General features: G+C 49.7%; 1 protein-coding gene across 1 annotated transcript in view; it reads right to left on the bottom strand.

Annotated features, from left to right (window-relative positions):
* Nucleotides 1–2,530: 2,530 nt before the first annotated feature.
* The window catches only part of Gabbr2 (gamma-aminobutyric acid type B receptor subunit 2), a 353,724-nt gene continuing 334,230 nt past the window's right edge, over nt 2,531–22,024 (bottom strand). The window contains exons 15-19 of the mRNA XM_036177907.1: nt 19,760–19,984; nt 15,844–16,026; nt 13,203–13,332; nt 7,381–7,498; nt 2,531–4,465 (exon numbers count right to left, since the gene is read on the bottom strand). Coding sequence (XP_036033800.1) covers nt 4,300–4,465; nt 7,381–7,498; nt 13,203–13,332; nt 15,844–16,026; nt 19,760–19,984 — 822 coding nt within the window. The 3' untranslated portion in view covers nt 2,531–4,299. The remainder of the gene's footprint in view (nt 4,466–7,380; nt 7,499–13,202; nt 13,333–15,843; nt 16,027–19,759; nt 19,985–22,024) is intronic.

Below are 22,024 nucleotides of genomic sequence, written 5' to 3' on the forward strand. Positions count from 1 at the left end.
GCTTCTCTGTGTAGTCCTGGATGTCCTGAAACTAGCTCTGTAAAGCAGGCTGGCCTCGGACTCACAGAGATCCACCTGCCTCTGCCTCCCCAGTGCTGGGATTAAAGGCGTGCGCCACCAGCACCCGGTTCCCTCAGACTTCCGGCAGAAAGAATTCGAATGTGTCTTGTCTGTACTAAGGCTCTAATTTCCTGACTATTCCAGAACTCTCCGGTTACAGGTGTGGAGAATGAGAGGGCACTAGAGCCACCATGGCACTAGAGAGAGCAAAGGTAGCCAAGGGAATTGCTCCTAAGCCCCAGCTGAGCCTTTGGGCCAACTGCTAGCTGCCTGACTCCTGAAGCTTTGGGTGTAGAGTTTATTCTGCAATCCGGGTGAGCATAGTGTTCCTGGCCTGGCTCGCTAGCATTTTATGGTTGTACTCGGGCTCTTTGAGAACCGTGGCTCCAGGGCACAACACGTTTTGATGCTTGCTCTAATAACTTGCTATCCACAGGCTCATGTGCTGGAAGGTCAGTTCCCAGATTGGCAGACTGAGTGGTGGAACCTTTAATGGATGGGCCTGGTGAAAGTGGTTAAGCTATGGGGCATCACTCTTGGAAGGGATTCATTCATGCTGGTCCCGAGGAGTGAGTGAGTTCTCAAGAGAATGGTTAGTAGACAGTGAGGCCACTCCTGTACTTGGCTCCTTCTCCACTCAGGCAGGTCCCTTTTTACTTCTCTACCATGTTGTGACTCAACCAAGAAAGCCCTCAGGCTGGAGAAATGGCTCAGAGGTTAAGAGCACTGGCTGCTCTTCTAGAGGTCCTGAGTTCTATTCCCAGCAACCTCATGGTGGTTCACAACCATCTGTAATGAGATCTGGTGCCCTCTTCTGGTGGGGAGGGACACATGCAGACAGAACACTGTATACAAAATAAATAAATCTTAGAAAGGAAGGAAGGAAGGAAGGAAGGAAGGGAGAAAGGAAGAAAGGAAGGAAGGAAAGAAGGAAAGAAGGAAGAAAAAGAAAGCCCTCATCAGAAGCAGACCGGATAGGACAGTCCAATCTTGGACTCTCAGCCTTCCAAACTGTAAGCTACATAACCCTCAGGCATGCTCCCAGTGTAGGCTGGAAGAGACCGCCCAGAGAAGAGGAAGAGGGTTTCCTGGGGGAGACTTGGAGGATGGCTGGAGCTGCCTGCCGCCTGAGGGCTTGGGAGTAAGTGCAAACAGCCTTTGGATGGCACCCTGGGGTGCAGGGGAGACCTGGCAACAGATCCAGTTTGAGCTAAGCCTGATGAAAGGGGCCATTTGAAGGTTTGAGGAAGGCTAACTAACTGGCAGATGAAGAGGTAGGATGCTGCGGGACTCTCAGACAATTCCCAAAGATGTGGACTCTGTCTGCACTTAGCTCTGCAGCTCATTGTTCTCAGTTGCCCCTATTTTCCTCATTTGTGGCAGAGTAAATTCCTCTTCTGGGAAGGAAGGGGTTTACTGACACAGCTTAGGTCAGGTTCCTGCCCTTGGAGCAATCAGAAGTTGAGGTCAAGCTGAGTGTGGCAGGAAGTAGGAGTGTTGTGAGTTCAAGGCTAACTTTGGGGGTCACATGGCTGCAGACTCTTCTGTGACTGTCAATGGAATGGAAGTAAAGGGAAGGACAGTGCCCAGCAGCCACCTCAGAGTCGTCCCCTGAGTTTCCAACCCCAGGACTTCCCATTTTGGAAAGAGTGGGCATTAAAACCAACAGGATTTTTCCCCCTTTTATTCATAAAAACAAATTTGCAACAATTTATTAAAAATTGATACCATGCAGTGGGGTGAGAGAAACTCCTCATTTACATTTGATTCTGCCAGTTCCGGTCTAATTGAAAGCGGTTTGGTGTGGTGTGCTGTGGTGTGTGTGTGTGTGTGTGTGTGTGTGTGTGTGTGTGTGTGTGTGTGCACTAACGTCATTGGAAGATGCCCTCGGGCGGAAGCCTCTAGGAAATGGACCGTGTGTTTTCTGCATATAAAAGAACAGAACCAGTAGATAGCCAGAATCACGTTGTGGGGCTTGTTAATTGCAGAGAAATTAAAAATAAAATAATAAAAATAGGTGAAGCTACAGGATCAGTAGACAGAGATGTACCTTGTGGGTTTACCTAGAAGACAGAGCACGGTTCGGAGTCACAAGGGATTACAGACACACGCTCACCTCCGACAATCCAATACTTTTGTTTTTTGTTTTTTTTCCTGCTATGTTGGAGTAATATTTCTACAGGTTTTTTTTTTGTCTGTATACATTATGTACAGTTAATTATCTCTTTTCCTTTGAAAAAAAATTAATGTGATCTTTTAAATGAAATTTGGTTTTGGTGAAATCAAAAAAGCAAGGAAATACTGGTTAACACACAGTGAGTGACAACACAGAGTTTTAGTGCCTAAACAGAGAAGGACGTCAACTTGACCTGTGATGGGTTGACATTTTTCCCCCTTAAAAGCTACAGAACCTCCGTAACCTCTCTTTGAGGGAGGGAGGGGAGGGGAGGAGAGGGGAGGGGAGGGGAGGGGAGGGGAGGGAGGAGGGGAGGGGAGGGGAGGAGAGGGGAGGGGAGGGAAGAGCTATGCTACGTGGATTAGGGTGTCTTGAAATGTTGGCGATGGTAATTCCCGTGGGCCCTTTCATCACAGCCTGGTGGTTGACAGCAGTGTGTTCCTGACTGCTGTGGTCTGGGAAGAGATTATTGCCTGCTCGGTTGAAGCTGCCATTAGGATTCTTTAGGGAGTGAGCGAACCGCTCACTTGTGCAGACGCCCCTGGACGTTGCCATTCAGGCCTTGAGCAAAGAATGAACCTGTCTAGGAATGTCAGAAGAGCTCTGAGCCTCCCTCCCTCCCGCTTGGCTGTGCCTGGGTAGAGGGCCTTTCTGGAAGCTTCTCTGGGCCACACTGCACCCCCAGCTTGTGGGAGGGCTGAAGGTCATGGTCACACTAATACCTCACAGGTCAGGGTTGCTTCACAGTGCAAAGCTATCCTGGATGAGTGTCCATCCCCAGAGTGACCCTGTGAGGTAGGCAGGATGGGTGTTATTTCAACCCCAGTCTGTTACAGAGGGGAAACTGAGGCTCAGAGAGGGTGACTTGCCCAAGGTCATGGAGGGAGTCTGAGGGGACTGAAGACTCAAATCCAGGTCTGACTCCCAGGCCGGTGCTCTTTGGGGTTCAATTACAAGGGAAGTATGATGTGAAGCGTGAGAACGGGCTTGCTAACTGACCACCCCAGTGACACCCGAGTGGTCACACACTGGCCGGGCTGGAGGGGCACTGAAAGGCTACCTTCTGGAAGCCAGGGAGCCCTGCGCCAGCAGCTCTTTTCTCTCCTGCAACACAGGGATGACTTTTTAGCAGAATGCCCCTGATTCACTTTGGTCAGAAACAAAGTCAATGGGGGGGAAAAAAAATCCCAGCAGCCCTTGGGCCCCCATGGGAGAGGTTAAAGTGCACAATCTTTCTTTATCGTGTTTTCTGGGAGCAGACATTCCATGATTAGCTCAGGTGGTTCCCCTTATTACCGGGAACCCTAAAATTGAACATAAGGACATGGCCGACATGGTAGGTGCATGACAGACTGTCGATTGAATACTGCAGAGCGTGTCTGCAGTGCGGTGCCCTGAATCCCCACAGTCCCCAGAACGGGTGTTATTGTGTTAATGTGTGGCATTTATCAGAGAGTAACAAACACCTCTCTTCTGATCAGCGTCCCCTGGGAGCATGCGCAGCTGCTTGCTCTGGTCCCCCAGCCCCAGGGCTGTGTCTGTCTGTCCTTCCTGCTGACTCCCTGTTCCAGGGAGGCTGAGGTGGGCTGGGCCAGCTGCTGGGGACCTGGTGGCCCTGCTCACCTTCTTCCCCAGAGTGGAGAAGGGCTGGTGTGTGTGGGGGGCGGGCACCACCGATGACGTGTGTGCAGAGTGCAGAGGCCATTTCTGCAGAGCCCTTGCTCTGGCCACTTGGTGAGGACGGCTGGAGTCTGAGGTCTCTCTCCTTGGTCTAGAATTTGACTTGTTTTTTTTTTTGCAAGTTTCAGACATCCCAGCTCCTCTTTGTTTGCAGACACCAAGGAGAAGTCATCGTCATCCCTCTCCCTCGTGAGAGTAAGACCTTCTCAGATAAGGCTCGAGGTCGGTGCCGAGTCCCTCCGTGCCCGAGCGCCCTTCCAGCAGTCTGGAGAGGCAGCGTAGTGCTCAGCTTCTCACGGCCGGCCGTCAGTGTGCCAGTGGCAGGTGCCTTGACCCAGCATGGTGCTGTCCCCGGGGAGGCCCCGGCCCCAGGCCTCCCACCCCTACAGGCCCGAGACCATGACTCGGAAGGAGGGTGGCACATGTCTGTGGCGGGGGCTGGCGGTAGGGCTGACACAGGGGCTGACGCAGCTGGCGTCCACGCCTCCAATGGACGGGAGGTAGGCGTGGTGGAGGATCGGGAGCTGTAGGGACAGGCGGCGCTGGATGCTGCGGGTGAGGGTGAGAGAGAGGCGGTTAGTGAGGGCTGGCTGCCCCCCTGAAAGCCCTTCGTCCTCACTTTGGCTAAACTTCTGAGTGTAGGAATCTGTGTCCCCTTAAATCCAAGATCTGTTGGCTCAATAGTCTAAACCTTCAGACACGAAGCAGGCGTTCTTCAGAGGCTCACAGGTACCTACTGTCGTCCGGGAATAGCCAGAAAGACTAGCAGGAACAAGATTGCATCTTGCCACCTCCCTATCCCTCACGGTGGGGCTCGCTGACTACTGTAACTATCATGGCAGAATTATGAGGGCCCAATCGATGCTTCACACATAGGTACCGCTCATCTTGAATTGCAAAGCCTCTGTGTGATACGGCTTTCAACCGTGGCCCCCAGCTTTCAATCCCAGGCTTCCCAGCGGCCTGCTCTCTTCTCCTGCCCTCTGCCTCTGCTGTACCCAGCAGCCCATCCCTCTCAGCAGGCTCATTCCTGGCCTTTTAGCTTCTTTGGTGATTAACCCTGCCATCCTAATATTGGAAAGTCACAGAAGTGTGTGGGGGGGGGAGGCACACCCTAATGTGGCCCCTAAGATCTCTCCAAACGCTCTGGGCGAATCGGCTGTTTTCTCCCACAAGTGCTGCCCTCTGGTGGCTCATTTTGACAACCCACCTTTGTGGTTTTGCCTTTATGTTTCCTACCTGGAATATGATTCCTCTGGAGCTCATGGCCCAGTTTAGCTATCATCCTCTGTGCTACCTTCTCTGGCAGTGAGCCCCTTCCTCGTCAAAGTCCCCAGAACTCTTGGAAAGAAGCCGGAAGCTGGAGAAGGGATGAGCTGGTAGTGTGGGAGGCACTTGCGTGTTACCAAAGGAGGAGGGAAAAGGTAGCTGCCCTCTGGCTCCCTTCTGGCCACATCCTTAAAGTCTTAATGACCATCAAGTCGGTGAGTCGCCTTAGTTTCTAAAGAGGCTGTTTACAGGGAATGTGCCCAGGGGATGGCTTCCTGCTCCCAGAGGCATTTTGGCTCCATTTTGTATTGCAATGCCTCTCAGGCTACATCCCAGTGTCTGGGTTCTCAGGTGCAAACCCAACCAAATCAAACCGAGATCCTCACAAAAGAAAACAGAAAGCAAACAGCCAAGCATCACTACCCCTGTTACAAAGGCAAAGACAGAGGGCTCCTGTGACTTGTTTAGGGAACCGGCAGTGAGACAGAGCCAGAAAGGCTGTGTCTTTGCCTCTGTGGAGTCATGTGGCTTTGTGGCAGAGGCACACAATCCCAACAGGGTGTGCCTCAGGGTTTACTCAGGGCCTGGTGGCTTCTGAGATGTGCGGGTGCATATGAAATGGACCCCTGTTCCCCAAGGACCTGTTGCTCAGGAAGACTTCTCAGACACATCAATGTTCACAGAAGAGAGGGCTGGGGATTCTGTAGAGGTAATCCCATGCTGAGAATAGGCTGGGGTCCTGGTGGGCTGCGGGGACACTCTAAATTCGTAGAAAGAAAAAATGCCTGGGCTCTCCTTGGTGAGAGCCGAGACAATGGAGGGAGCCTGGGGCCTTTCACCTCCCTCTCTAATGCTTAAACTGTCTCACAGCTAAAGCTGCTTGACGTCTGGCCTTCTTTGCCTCAGGGTTTTCCATAATCTTCAGACAGCCACCAGCACATTGGAGAGGAAGTGGGCTCCTTTCTCTCTTCTGGTCAAATTATAAATCAGTCCATTTTCTGTTACCTAATTTATATTTTTACATTTCTTTTGGGATACAGGGAAACAAAGCCAGCAGCTTCGGGACCTGAGTAACCGATAACAGTTTCATGCTGAAATTCAGTTAAACATGTAGGATGTCAGCCACGATCATTTCTTGGGGGCAAGATCTGTCTGCTGAGCATCCAGGAGAAATGAGAAACTGAAGAACGCACTTGGCTATAGGGCAAGGGGCCCATTTGAGCAGCCTGGGCAAGGCAGTCTGTCTAGGTGAGGAGGTACATCCTATGTTTTGAGAGCCGAGGCATTCTCCTGTCTGCTAAGATCCCATTCCCCTCCCCACAGTCAACACATGCTTGGTAGGAGCTCACCCAGCACCAGAACCTAAGTTCATTGGGGGTGGGGGTTGGGGGTTGGGGTGGCTCAGAGGTCTGCCTCACTCTGGAGGCAGCGGACTAGTGAACTGCTATGTGTCCTGTAACACTGGAAGGTGTTCCGGATGGCAACCTGGCCAGTCTTGGGTTTGCTGGGTTGATGACTTAATAACATCACATGGCCTGAGTGATCAGCTTGCTTTTGCTGGTTCTTGTCTGCTTGTCACTTCCTGGAGGCCGTGTGTCAGAGTTTGTGTATCTACCTCCTGCTTCCAATGTGGCAGAATGGGCTAAAGTCGCTGATGGGAACAGAGCTGAGATGTGCAGGTGTTTCACGTCTTCTCTGATCCACCTTATTTAATACGACAGTCCCCTCTTCTGCTTCTTTGACCTCCAAAGCACCTATCATGAGTATACTAGGCCTTGCCTTTTTAATTAATTAATTAGTCTGCCAAAGAGAATGGAGACGCCACAAGACATGGGCTCACTGGAAAGAAAGGATCTGTTTTGGGCCTGCTGTTTCTCCAGTATCTGTCTGACACTAACTGCTTTCAATTGTCAAGTATATTGATTTCATAAGGTTACAGTATGCACACAACAAAGGCAGTGTACTGAGTTCAAATCCCACCTCCTGCACTCAAGTACTGGGTGAGTTTGTATGGGTCACCTCCCCCTTTTGGATACTGGTTTTCTGACCTGTAAAGGAGCATTGTAATATGGCTGCATTACTGGGTCATGCAGAGCTGAGGTGAAGTTATAACTGTGAAATGGCCGTGCACATCGTAGACAGCTGTGCTGCAGCAATGTGCTCCTGGGCACGGTTCTCATGGAGAAGGTACTTACTGCTCTGGGGAATTGATGTCTTCTATGGGATCTTTGCATGTTCTAGAGGGCTCTGCTGTGTTCCACTGTAGCTGGGGGTTTTGATCGAGGTGGTTTTTTAAAATGGCCTTTCCTCCATCTGTTGAAAATAACATCACAACATTAACAAAATTTTGTTAAGTTACTTTTTAAAACTCAGTCATGGGACCTTGAGGATGCTGTCCATGGAATAACAGAGTCCACAGTTCCTTTCCTTTCTCTGAGCCAGGGTCTGTCCCCCAGCCCTTCTGGACCAGGCAGTGAGCTGAGGAGCTCCCATCCATGGACAACAGCAATGGGCTGGGAAAGTGTGTGGCTGATCTGTCCTCTTTCCATTCAAGAAGAAAAGTCAGTGTGGGAGTCAAGTGGACTGTGTGGGCTGTGTATCTTAGACTGAGGAATTCTAACTCTAACGTCCTTCTCATTGGGCATAGTGGTATAGTGAGAAAGGGTAAAATTCTCTATGGACTAGTTACCTAAGCTCTGGGGACCCCACTCAGAGGACTGTGTGTGGCCACAGAAAACCCCTCCTTGGGCTTCCAAAACATCTGGAGACATTAACGAAATGTGGAGTCTGTACTGCGCCCAAGAGATCAGAGTTTGTTTGGCAGGGGAGGAACATCAGTTCTTTTGTTTAGTTTTCGCTGTTGTGGGGGATGGTATAGGTATGTGATTTTGCATCCATGCGAGCTGATCCACATTATTCATGCATTCTGCATTTGCAAACTCATTTGCTTTCTAAAATGGACTTGTCAGCCTGCGATCAATACTCCAGATGCACTGTGGTCTTTGTGTGTGTGTGTGTGTGTGTGTGTGTGTGTGTGTGTGTGTGCATATGATGGCTGAGTTGCGGTGTGAGTAACTTTGAATTGCCTGACATATATGTCCCAGCCCGAGGACAGCCTCTCATTGTACAGCTGCCACACCGCTCTATCCTTGAAGCTGCTTGACACGATTTTGCTTTTTTCCATTGACGACTTTCCTGTTTAAAACGGTCCCCAAGTGTAGTGCTGAGTGTTCTTAAAACACAGGTGTCAGGCAAGCACCCATCGGGCACAAGCTATAGTGCCGCCGGCCATGTGCACAGTGCTGCCCAGTGTACAGTGTGTGCTGGGAAGGGGACGTGTACAGAACGAAGCAAGATATCGATCTGCTGACGAAAAGTGCCAACTTGGGAGGAGCTCACAGGAGCCTCACCCTGGCCTTCCCCCAGAGTGTTGGCGTTTGTCACTATTCATGGTGGCCTTACAGAACATGATTACACCAATGCCATGTCTAACAAGAGGCAACTGTAAAGTCCCAGTGCTATGGTCTGAACATGTCCCTTAAAGTTCATGGTTTTATTCTTATTTATTTATTTGTTTATTTATTTACTTATTCATTTGAGATGGGATATCATTATGTTGTCTAGGCTGGTCTTGAATTGCTGGCTCAGATGATCCCCCTGCCTCAGCCTTCTGGGTTGCTGGAGCTGCAGGCACACACCTCTGTACATCACTGTGGTGAGTTAAGAGGTGGTGACTTCAGAAGGCGAAGGAGTCTCGAAGGTGAATCCCTCAGGGAAGGGTTTAGTGTCCTTCCAAAGGGGCCCGAGGAACAGTTTGAGCCTTTTCTGTCCCTCCACTCTCTTTCAGAAAGCGAAGTGGTCCAGCCACCATCTCAGAAACAGAGACAAGGACCTCTCTAGACACTGAGCCTACCAATACCCTCATTCTGGACTCCCAGCCTCCAGAGCTACAAGAAAATACATTTATGTTATGGCTTTTCTTTCTCCTTCCTCTCTTCCTTCCTCCCTCCCTCCCTCCCTCCCTCCCTCCCTTCTCCCTCCCTCCCTCCCTCCCTCCCTCCCTCCCTCCCTCCCTCCCTCCCTCTCTCCCTTCCTCTCCTCCTGTGTGTGTGTGGTGTGGTGTGTGTTCATATTGTGGCTGTCATTCCTCGGTCACCCTGTCATACACCTTTGGTTTTCCTCAGGTGCTGTTCACCTTCTCCCTTTTGCTTTTATTCTTTGAGATAAGGTCTCTCATTGGCATGGAACTTGCCCAGGAGTATAGGCTGACTGCCCAGGGGGCCCCGGGGGTCAGCTGGTCTCCGCCTCCCTGTGCTGGGATGACAGTATTTACCCCAACACTTGGCTTTTCATGTGGGTTCTGGAGATTAAACTCAGGTCCTCCAGGCACTTTACCAACTATCTCCCCAGTCCCTATTTATGTGGCCCTTGATTGTCAAGTTTGTGTTATTGGTTAGAGTAGCACAAAAATCTATGACACATAGCCTGATCGCCAACAGTAGAGAGTGAGTCGGAACAATGTCTACTCCAAGCAGCTGTATTTGAGAAGATCTGCTTTCTTGCCTGTTTCCTTTCTTTTAAAATTAGACTTATCTGTTTTATTTTGTGTGTGGGAGTGTTTTGCTTGCATGCATGTCTGTGTACCATGTGTGTGCTTTGTGACCTCGAAGGTCAGAAGAGGGCATTGGATCCTCTGACACTGGAGTGAAGGATGGTTTTGAACCATCATAATAGAGCTGGGAAGTCAAACAGGTCCTCTTAACCACCGAGCCAGCTTCCCAGCCTCTAACCTGTTTGCTTAGCAATATATAGTTTCAAAAATCAGCATCTTTGACAGGTGTGGTAACACATGACTTTAATCCCAGCACTCAGGAGGTAGAGGCAGGAGGATCTCTGTGAGTTTGTGGCCAGCCTGGTCTATAAATCAAGTTCCAGGACAGCAAGGGCTACACAGAGGAACCCTGTTTTGGAAAACCAGACAAAACAAAACAAAACAAAACAAAACAAAACAAAACAAAACAAAAAACAAAACAAAAAACAAAACCAACCAACCAAACAAAACAAACCAACCAAACAAAACACCCCCAACCCCCAACCCCTTGCCCAAACAACAGCAAACCAACTACCACCACAACAAAATGACCGTCTTAGTATATAGCCCAGCTGTCCCCAAACTCCCTGTTCCTCCTGGTTTCTGTTTTGTATTAAAGTGAGAAAAAAAAAAATAACCCAGCCCCTTCTGGGAGTTCTTAAGAACGTATCAGCCGGTATCATCCGGTTTCTTCCAGTACTTTCTTGGCTTCACCTTTTATATCTAAATCTGTGTCCATCTGAGATTCACTTTTATGTTACAAAAGTGAAGTACAAAGTACAAAGGGAAGCTCTACCTCTGTTCTTTCCACATGGCTACTCACGTATCCCAGGGAAGTTAACTGAAAATTCCCTCCAGTAATCCGAAGTGCTTTCCTTTGTAAAATACTGGAATCATTATGACTGACTTTGTTGCAGGGGGAGGCAGGGTCTCACTATGCAGTTCTGGCTGCTATGGAACTCATTACATAGACCAGGCTGGATTCTAATTCCCAAAGACCTGCCTGCCTCTGGCTCCAGAGTGATGGAATTAAAGGTGTGTGCCACTATGCTTGTCCCAGGAGTAATTTTTATTCTTTAAGATTCTTTGTAACTATTTTCATTCGACTATTTCTTTACAATTAGCATTTTCTGTAAGATGTGTGTGTGTGTGTGTGTGTGTGTGTGTGTGTGTGTGTAATTATATATGTGTGTGACTTCTAAAGCCTGCACATACTTATGATGCCAGTACTTTCAGGCAGAGGCAGAAAGAGCAGTAGTTCAAGATCATCCTTGGCGAAGCACATTGAAAGTTCTAGGCTAGCCTGGGCTACATGTGACCTTCTCTCAACATTATTAATATAGATTCTTCTATATTAAGAACATGTAGGAAAGGAGAGGGGGACAAAAAAAATGAAAATATGAGAATAAAAGAAACAAAATACTGGGGCTGGAGAGCTGGCTCAGCAGTTAAGAGCACTGGCTGCTCCAGAATGTCCTGAGTTCAAGATTCAGCAACCACATGGTGGCTCACAACCATCTGTAATGAGATCTGGCGCCCTCTTCTGGCCTGCAGGCAGAACACTGTATACATAGTAAATAAACAAATCTTAAAAAAAGAAACAAAAATATTTTTATTGATTTGCACATAGATTTGTGTGTGTGTGTGTGTGTGTGTGTGTGTGTGTGTGACTGGAGGTTGAACCCAGAGCCTGGATAGGCCTGTTCTCCACAGTACCGCAGCCACGGACCCTAAACCAACTTTCTGACAAATGACGTATGTGTGCTGATAAAAGCTGGGGAGTGTATGCACGAAAAGAAAGAGAATGCTTGCCCATGTGCTCTGCTGCATTGCGCCCACAGTACACTGCTGGCAACCTGCTTGTTCTCCAGTCCTTTAAAAACTGCACTTGCACAAATACTTACACATGGCTGTGTGGAAGTTAGAATAGATATGGCACCCAGAGATTCATATGTTTGAATGCTTGGCCTATAGGGAGTGGCACTATTAGGAGGTGTGGCCTTGCTGGAGGAAGTGTGTCACTGTGGTATTGGGCTTTGAGGTCTCCTATGCTTGAGCTACACCCAGTGTGGCACACAGTCTCCTTCTGCTGCCTGTGGATCAAGATGTAGAACTCTCAGCTCCTTCTCCAGCACCATGTCAGCCTGTATGCCACCATATCCTGCCATGATAATAATGGATTAAACCTTTGAACTGTAATCCAGCCCCAATTAAATGTTTTTCTTTTTAAGAGTTGCTATAGTCATGGTGTCTCTTTACAGCAGCCAAAACCCTAAGACAGGCTGCATGTCTCTACATGTGTGGGTATATGGATCATAATGCTGGTTTCTTGTACTTGGAGATCTACCTCACAGCTTTTTTAAAAAATTTAAAAGAGATTTTTAAATTTTAATGTGTATGTGTGTACCTGTATGAGTTTATGTGCTCCATACATAGGCATGCAGATACCCGAGGAGACCAGAAGAGGGCATCAGACCCCCTGGGACTGGAGTTATAGGTGGGTAATGAGCTGCTCAATGTGGGTGCTGTGAACCGATTCCAGGTCCTCTCAAGAACATTAAGTGTTCTTAGCCACTGAGTCATCTCTCCAGCCCCTTTAATCCCTCCCACTATTGCTAGGGATAGAAACCAGAGCCCCAAACATGATAGACAGACACTCTGCCGCTCAGCTATCCCCCTTTCCCTCACCTCACTTATAAGTGACTGTACAAAGTTCTCTATTGTTTCATAATTAATGAAATCACTTTAAATGATGCACATGTACGTTAGTGGTAGTCTTTCTCACCTACCAATAATGTTATGATAAGCATTGTGATAATGTTGTGTCGCTGCCCACATGGATGTATTTCCAAGGGTGGACACCTGCTTAGGAAGCTGCTAACTCAAGTTTAACATCTTGCATTTGCAGAGGGCCAGTCTGATTTCCAACATCACAGGAAAATGTCCTCTCTCGAACATCCCACCCACACTGGCTTTTGCTGAGAGGTATATAGAGAGCGATCCATGTCATGGTGACCTATTCTTCTCATGTGGTTGGTAAGAGGGACAGGTAGCACAGCCTCCTGATTATTCTTTTCCTGTACACAGATGGGCTGCTTCTTAAACTGTGAAACATTGTTTGAGGAAGTAACTGTAAGTCACCTGCTGAGGAACGGAGAGGGAAATAAAGTGTGTCCCTGTCAGAACACTAGGGCACTGGCTGTGCCGGGTACACATGGACATGGTGCCTGGAGGTAAGACGCTGAAGCTCAGGGCAGGGGATGTGGGGAGCAGACTCTGAACAGACTCAGAGCTATAGGCAGGAGATGAGGGCCCAGTACTACAGCTCTGCCTGTATGCATGGCTTCAGACCAGCCCCATGCTCTCCCGGGGCCTCAATCTCATCTACAAAGCGATGGGTCCCATCTCTGGGTCCTATCTTCTCACCTGTGCTCTCTGTGAAGTTGCCCAGGCTGAGGATGTCGTTGAGCTCTTGATAGTGATTCTGTTTGATGTATGTGGTCTTCTCTGGTGTGTCTTGTAGCTGCATGGTGACTTCTTCCAAGTCTTTGTCCAGCTGGAAGACAAGGGCCCAGCTGAGATCAAGTCCCCAGCCCTAGCCCCTGTCCCCCAGGGTTCTGCCTCTACATCCTTTTTTTCCCCTTGCCTTTTGAGATGGGGTTTCTCTGTGTAGCCCTGGCTGTCCTGGAACTCACTCTGTAGACCAAACTGGCCTCCAACTCAGAGATCCACCTGCCTCTGTCTCCAGAGTGCTAGGACTAAAGGCGTGTGCCACTGCCCGGCACGACCTCTGTATCTTGAAGAGGATTTTTTCCCACTCATTCAAGCAGGAGCTGAGATGGACCAGAACAGTCTGGGCTTGAGCCTTGAGAGGGACCAAGCAAGCCCAGGAGGAAAGGCAAGGAACAGGGATAATAGGCCAGCTCAGGCCAGGGGGAGACAGGCCTTACTTTCTGGCTCTGTACTGATTTGTGAGTCTCGGTATCTATTTGTAGCACAAGGGCATCACAGCTCCTACCTCATAGGGCATGAGGAGATTCAGTGAGATGATGTACAGGGAGTTCAGCCCAGTGCCTGACACATAAGGAGGGACCAGCTGTTAGAGGACTGTCAGTGATATCATAACTATGCATCAGACCCCCAGCCGGGAGGCCTGAAGGCAGAGCTCAGCAGCTCTGAGTCCTGCTCTGTCCTACATGCTCCAGCCAGCTGGGGTCATCTGGGGGAGCTGAGCATGATGGGGCTCAGTCATGCCCAGGTTACAGAAGAATCAGGGCTAAACCAGGGGAGTATGTGTGGGTGGTGCGCAGTGGTAGTGGGGATGGCTAGTGTGCCTCCTATTATAGAACATGAAGGGAATCATATTAACTCTTCTGAGGTCAGGGGCAAACCTGCTGCTTAATAGGTTTCACCATGAAAGGAAAAAAACCTCTTATTTGTACTATACAGCAGGGCTGGGAGTTGAGGATGGGCCCTGTGGGAAGTCAGACTGTGGCCGGATTCTGGGGCAAACAAAGCTACCCAGGGGCTCTCAGCCATGGCTCAGGCTTCCTGCTGTAGGGGCTTTCACTGCTGGGAGGAAGTGGAAGGCTTAGCTTGGTGCTGTTACTGCTTGTTATCCACGTCTGATATTAAGACAGAACTAGCCACGGACTCAGAGGGGCAGAAGCTGATTCTGTCTTGCCACAGAGGCGGGTGTGGGGTTTCAGATGCATTTCAGATGCATGGACCAGGTGTGTTGGCTCGCTCTTGTGTGGCCAGGCGCTCTGACCCCAAAGAGGTCGCTGGATCTAGCAAATGGAAGTCCCAGTGGATTTTAAACCTCAGAGAGCAAAAGCCCTCTTTGCAGTTTGGGTATAGCCTGCACTTGGTATGGAGTATGCTGTTACTGAAAACACGATTGGTCGTTTATTTGAAATTCAGATTTAACTGAGCATCCCGTATCTAATCTGGCAACTGGCTTCTTCCCTGCAGATGTTTGGCAGAGGCTACATTTCCTGACATCCTTTGTGGCTAAGTGAGCTCATGAAAATTTTGGCAGCACAGGGAGGCAGAACCAAACTGCACTTTGTGTGTGTGTGTGTGTGTGTGTGTGTGTGTGTGTGTGTGTGTGTGATATCCTTAAGAGAAAATCCCTTGTGTAGGCTTTCTGTGTCTCCCTTTCCTGAGACCTCCATGCCGTTACCCTGCTGTGCCTGGGGAGTGGCAGGGAGTAGGAGAGGAGGACCTTCACCCCACAAATGACCCTGCTGGAACCCCTGTCCTCAGGACCATTAGGTGAGAGAAATAAACCCACTTTTTTTTTTGAAATAGGGTCTCTCACTATAGCCCTGGCTGTCCTGGAACTCACTCTGTAGACCAAGCTGGCCTCGAACTCACAGAGATCCACCTGCCTCTGCCTCCCGAGTGCTGGGATCAAAGGTGTGTGCTACCATGGCCAGGCTAACACACTTTCTTTGGGTCATTTTCTTTTTTGAGATGGACCCTTGCTGTGGAGCCAGGCTAGCCTCAAACTCGTGACCCTCCTTCCTCAGCTTCCCTTTGGGGCTGCTTGCATTTGAAGCCTCTTTGCTGCTGTTGCCTGGCTAGCATCCAAACCTGGCTCAGCCCAGAGGTGGGTCTAGACAGACCCCTGGCCCTAGGCAGTGAGCAAGAGAGAGAAGTGACAGAGGAGTTCCATTCTGTCTGAGGGTGTGGCTTAGACGTAAAGCTCCCTAGCTATGGCTCTCTGGACTACTCAAGAAGCAGTTCAGAACTTGGGGACAGGTTCACTGCAGCACAGCCTATCTCTGGAGGAGCCTGTCCTTGTGCCCTCTTTCTATACTGTGCCTCGGGGAGTGTTCGGGTCCTCCATGAAGATACTCCAAAGTTTCCTCTCTGAACATGTCTGGGGACTGTTGGACTCCAGGAGTCCAGGCCAGCTGGGCACTCAGTTGGGGTCAGATGTGGCAAACTGCCTGCTGTCATGACCTGGGATGTTCTGGAGGACTGTGGAGCAGGGATAGGTTGCAGGCCGGGCAGAGGGGCCAGGTCAGGAGGGTGGGGTGGCCTCCAGATGTGGACGCACCTCTGTGATCTTCATCCGTAGGCGGTGGTTTTCTGATTGCAGTCCTTCCAGGCGTGATGTGCTCGCCTGGTTCACGCTGGTGACTGAAGTGGAGGTCTTCGAATCTTCTTTCTTCTGGTTCTGTGTGAACTGGAATCGCCTGTTCTGAGTGGCTGCGTCAGGGTTTGTCCTCAGAGTGATGAGCTGAAGGCACAGAGGTGGACATGAGACTCCTGCTGTGTTCCTCTCTCCCCAACCATGTCTCCACCCGGCTCTACTCTGGAACTGACAGGGGCCCCAGGAAGGAGGCAGGCTGGGGCTCAGCCCTGAAGAGCAGGGGTGGAGTCACCGTGCCTCTATCAGGGCTCCTCAGATTTGGGGTGTGGGTGTGAAGAAGGGCTTCACTGTCGTCAGGCCAGAATGGATTCAGCATGGGAGCCACCAGGAGCTGCTGTGCTGTGGGTGGCCGGGGTGGGAGGCTTGTCTGGAAGGGACAGTGCAGGAAGGGATTCCAAGGTTGGGGGAGATCCAGCATAGGCAAAGGACAAGGGGTCTGGGTCTCAGGGCACTTAGGGGAGGGCAATTGTCATCATCATATTTATTATCGTGTGTGGGCACAGAGCAAGGTATGCCTGTGAGGGTCAGACAGCAACTCTGTGGAGCCCGTTCTTTCTTCCATTCTCCACGTGGTCTCTGGGGCTCCAGTTCAGGCTGTCAGGCCTTTGTGGCAAGGGCTTTAGCCTCTGATTCACCTCGCCAGATTTTTTGTTTGTTTGTTTTTCGAGACAGGGTTTCTTTGTGTAGCTTTGCGCCTTTCCTGCCTCTTGCTCTGTAGACCAGGCTGGCCTTGAACTCACAAAGATCCGCCTGGCTCTGCCTCCCGAGTACTGGGATTAAAGGCGTGTGCCACCACCACCCAGCCAGATTTTATTTTATTTTTTAAAAACAAGGTCTCCTATAGCCTGGGCTGGCTTCAATTTACTATGTAGCCCTTGAACTTCCGGCCCTCCTGTCTCTATTTACCAAATGCTAGGATTACAGGCCTGTGCCACCACGCCTGGATTGAGAAGGGCAGTTTGGAAGGGAGACGGGGTTCTCGGGGTACTGGAAGAGACCCCAGAGTGCTGAAACATGGGGAATTTGGCCTCTGCGCCCAGATCAATGAGATGCCGTTAAAGGGGACAGAGCAAAGGACAGTCCAGTCGGAGCTGGGCTTCGAGAATCTAGCACACTTTCCAGGACGGAGAGCGCTAGAGTGCAGGCAGGGAAGTGATGACACGGGCCTGGCACTTGAGCGGGGAGTGGACAGTTAGACAAGGCAGATATACGTCCCCAAGTCAACCCGGCTGAACGGAGGCACCCCAAGCTCCCCGGGGACCTCTTTTCTCTCCTCTGCCACTAACGCTTCTATATCAGGGGTGACTTTTCCCCACTGTCTCCTGACCCTTGAGACCACTGAGGTCAGGCAGCATGGATCCCTAAGAGGTGAAGGCCTCTTCACGGCTGCAAAAGATAATGCTTACAAAATATCTCTTTGAGCTGGTCCTCCAGATTGGTGTGACAGGTATGTCCAGCCTATGACTACAGGTGCCATGTGGCTGAGGAGGGCCATGGAGACCGCCCAACACAAAATCATAAGCTTATTTGAAGCTATGTATTTTTTTGTGTGTGATTTTTCAAAACTCAGTTGAGTTAAGAAATTGGTTCTCAAGCATGAGTGTTGCGGATGACAGCATCGTGTCACAGTGTCAAAGGTGGGATGTGCTTGCACTGTAAAATGTAAGCAGACACTAAAATCGGTTGTTCCTTTTGACCAGTGACATTTCTTCCAGGACTGTTTACAGCAGATAATTGGAAACAAGAAATATGTGTTATGTAGAGAAAAATGTTCTTCAAAAAAATCTCTGATAGGTTAGGTGGTGGTGGCAGCGGCGCACGCCTTTAGTCCCCAGTACTTCGGAGGCAGAGACAGGTGGCCTCTACGAGGTCAGCCTGGTCTACAGAGCGAGATCCAGGACAACCAAGGCTACACAAGAGAAACCCTGTCTCAACAAACAAACACAAAACAAAAATAGGGGCTGGAGAGATGGCTCAGTTCTTCCAGGGGTCCTAAGTTCAATTCCCAGCAACCACATGGCGGCTCACAACCATCTGTAATGAGAGATCTGGCGCCCTCTTCTGACCTGCAGGCTGAACACTCACTGTATACACATATACATAACAAATAAATAAATCTTTAAAAAACAAAAACCAATAAACGAAAAAGTCTACCATAATTGTAATGTTCAGCACTAAGGGATCAAGTGTGCACAAAAGCCATGGACCAGCCCTCAGTGATGCCGCGGGTGTGGGAAAAGATGATGGTAGGAGCTAAGTGAAAGAGGCGAAGAAGAAGAATGCATCTCTGTGGTTACAGCCTTGTCTCCAGAGGCCGGGCTTCTAGTCCTTCAAAAACGAAGACCAGCAGGGTGGAAGGCATGGCTCAGTGTCTAAGAGCACTGATCTTCCAGAGGACCTGGGTTTCATTCCCACCACCCACATGGCAGTTCACAATCGTCTGTAATTCCAGACCCAGGGCTTCTAGCCTCTGAAGGCACCAGCCATGCACATGGTGCACATTCATATACACATGCAAAATTGTCATACAACAATAAGATAAATAAAATAAAAAAACAAAAACAAACCAAAAAATGAAGACCAAGGGCTAGCAAGTGAGGAGAGGTGCTAGCCACCAAGTCTGAGGGCTTGAGTTCCATCCTCGGGACCCACAAGGTGGAAAGAGAGAACTGACTCCAGGGGTATATATGCTGTGGCACTCAGGTCCCTTCTCCCCTCACGAAGTAAAATTTTAAAATGTGATTTGAAAAGAACAACAGGAAACACATCAACAACATGAATACCCAAGTAAACATTAATAGTTTGACAATTTGGGGGTGGCGAGAGTTTGTGAAGTTTCTGGAGATCTTGTTCTTCTCTTTCTTTCCTAATTTCTTCCCCGTGTGCATAGTGTGTTTCTGTGTGCATATTTATATGTACGTGCACCCATTTGTAAGTGCCTATATATGTATTTTTTATTTTTTTTGAGACAGGGTTTATCTGTGTAGCTCTGGCTGTCCTGGAACTTGCTCTGTAGACCAGGCTGGTCTCTAACTCACAGAGATCTACCTGCCTTTGCCTCCCAAGTGCTGGGGGGATTAAAGGAGTGTGCTGCCACCATTCGGCCCATGCATAAATTTTTGTGTGTAAGCAAGCCACAGATTTTCCTTTCTTTGCCTCCCCTGTGCTAAGATTACAGGCATGCACTATCATGCCTAGCTTTGTCTTTGTTCTTTTTTAAAAAAATTATTTATTTTTATTTTATGTGCATTGGTGTTTTGCCTGCATGTATGTCTGTGGGAGAGTATCAGATCTTGGAGTTACAGACAGTTGTGAGCTGCTATGTGGGTGCTGGGAACTGAACCTGGCTCCTCTGGAAGAACAGTTGGTGCTCTTAATCACTGAGCCATCTCTTCAGCCCCCTTGTTCTTGTTAATAACTTCTTTATGATTGAACTCAGATCTCATGCTTGCATGAGTTGGAAGAGATTAAGGTAGTTCTCCTGGGACAAAAGCCAGTCATGGAGGTGCATGCACACTTGCAACCCCAGTGCTGGGAAGGCAGAGACAGCCAGATCCCTGGAGCTCTCTGGCCAGCCAGCCAAGCCTATCCAGTAGGCCCCGGTCCAGTTACAGACCATGTCTCAAAAATAAGGTGGATGAAACCTGACTAATACTGGAGGTTGCCCTCTGGCCTCTACCTGCACACATGTACTTTCATGCATGTACACACAGAGACAGACAGACACACACACACACACGCACACACGAACACATGCACCAGTATGTTTGCATCCCCCCCCCCCCCCCCACTGGTGATGGACAGAGGCAGAGGCAGGTACCTTTGGCACAAACACCAGGCAGAGAGTGATTGTGCTGCAGAAGATGATGACCAGGGCCACGATGCAGAACTGCACGTTGGGCTGGTCCCTCGTCAGGAAGGAGACGGCAGCCCCAATGATGCACATGATCCCCACGTTGTACACACTCATCCCGATGTACTTGCTGTCATTGAGGGCAGGGATGCTTACGTTGCGTGTTTCCCATGCTAGGAAACAACCGAACAACTGGAATGGTGGACAGAAATGAGAGATTGTTATTACCAGGCAGAGGCCCCTCTCACTGCTTGGCAAACTGCAGGAGCTTCAGGTTGCCACCAACTGCCTTCACATATGGCCCCAAGTTGCATCCTGAGGGAGTGCAGACTGGGGGTGTGTCAGCCCCTCAGTTCTCCTTCACAGGCACAACTGGCTCCTGCAGAGACCTATGAGAGGCCTTGGGGGAAGGACCTCCCCCATGAGCCCCTGCACAGGTCACTTGACCTCTCAAGGCCTCACATGCAGCATCTGGGAGATGGGGTGACACTCATCTCCCAGGGCCTCTGTTTGGATGAAGTGTAAGGGGGTGTGGCGGTCTGAATGTAATTGGCCCCCATAAGCTCATAGGGAGTGGCACTATTGGGAGGTGTGGTTTTGTTGGAGTGGGTGTGGGCCTTGCTGGAGGAAGTGTGTCACTGTTGGGGGTGGGCTTTGAAGTTTTCTATGCTCAGGATACCACCCAATGTCACAGTCAACTTCTTGTTGCCTGCAAGATGTAGGACTCTTCAGCTCCAGTGCCACGTCTGCCTGCATGCTGCCCTGCTTCCTGCCATGATCATAATGGACTGAACCTCTGAAACTCTAAGTGAGCCCTTTCAATGGAATGTTTTCCTTATAAGACTTGTCATGGTCATGGTGTCTCTTCACAGCAATAGAAACCCTAACTAAGCTGGGAAGACAGACAGGATCATCTCAAAGGAACTTCTCTGATGGATGGTACTGCACTCTACAATGGTGGTTTCCTCTTCCCACCCCAATCCTTTTCTCTGAGTGTGACCTCTAGCAGCCTGATCTATCTATCTATCTATCTATCTATCTATCTATCTATCTATCTATCTATCATCTATCCATCTATCTGTCCATTCATTCATTTATTTATTTTTAAGACTGGGTTTTGTTCCACAGCCCAGGCTGGCCTTGAAGTCTCCATGCCACTGCCTCAGTTTCCCGAGTGCTGGTTTAACCATGCAGGCAGGGACAGAGGCATCTAAAGAGACACCCGTGAGCCTCACTATCAGATGATTGAAACAATGGCCCTCAGGGAACTAGAATCCCTCCAGGCATCTCAGTGGGAAGAAGAGAAGGCCTGGCCAGCCTGAGAGGGAAACCGTTACTGAAAAGAGATTTAAAACTTATCAGACAGCTCACAGGAGAGGCGAGGGTGGGTCAAGGGTGGGCAGGACCACACCTTGACCGGGACAGCTTAGGTGTGCACAACTTCTTAAACTTCAACCTCCCTCCAGACCTTGGAGATGGACTTAGGATGCAGGGGACGGGGTGTCACTGGATTTCTTTCTCCCTCTTCCCAATGTTTTCACCTTGAAAATCGCCCCTTCCAGCTTTTCACATAGATTTGGCTGTTGTAATTGGTTTATAGAGGATGGGTGGCTGATGGGGGCACAGGCTATACCCCAAGTTCAGTGACACTGGGATGACAGGTTTGTGTCCCCACACTGTGCTGATGGGCTTCCTCCTTTGTGGGGAAACAGCAGTGTTGCAAACAGACACCCAGGTGAGGGAAGGAAGCTACCATCCACTGAAGTCTGCACTGTACGGGTCCTTCGTGCATGATCCCTTCAGTCCCCAAAGGCCATGTCACCTCTCAGAGGAAGAAGCCCAGGATGGGCCAGATGCAGGGACCTGCCTGGGTGGGGCCCATGGTGGTGAGTGACAGGGCTTGATGGGCATCTACAGCTGTAGCTCTGATCAGGATGCCCAAACCAGCAGAGCGTTGGATAGCACGGGCATGTCTAGAGGCCTGGTGGTTGGCTGCAGATCTCTGAGGAGTGTCACTATCAGGAGGGAATAGTGTCATAAGTTCTTTAGACCTTCAAGGAGTGGGGTGAGGACTCACGGACGGGCACTGAGCTGAGGCTAGGAAAAACTTTCTTATAATAGGACCCATCTATGATCTGTAGTGGCCCTCACAGGTATATCCACATCCAGATGCATGGAAGTGGTGAATGTGGTTATTGGTGGTGGTGTATGGGGTGGGTGGAGTAGGGAGTC

This window comes from Onychomys torridus, chromosome 2 (genome assembly GCF_903995425.1).
Source record: "Onychomys torridus chromosome 2, mOncTor1.1, whole genome shotgun sequence".
Taxonomy (NCBI): domain Eukaryota; kingdom Metazoa; phylum Chordata; class Mammalia; order Rodentia; family Cricetidae; genus Onychomys; species Onychomys torridus.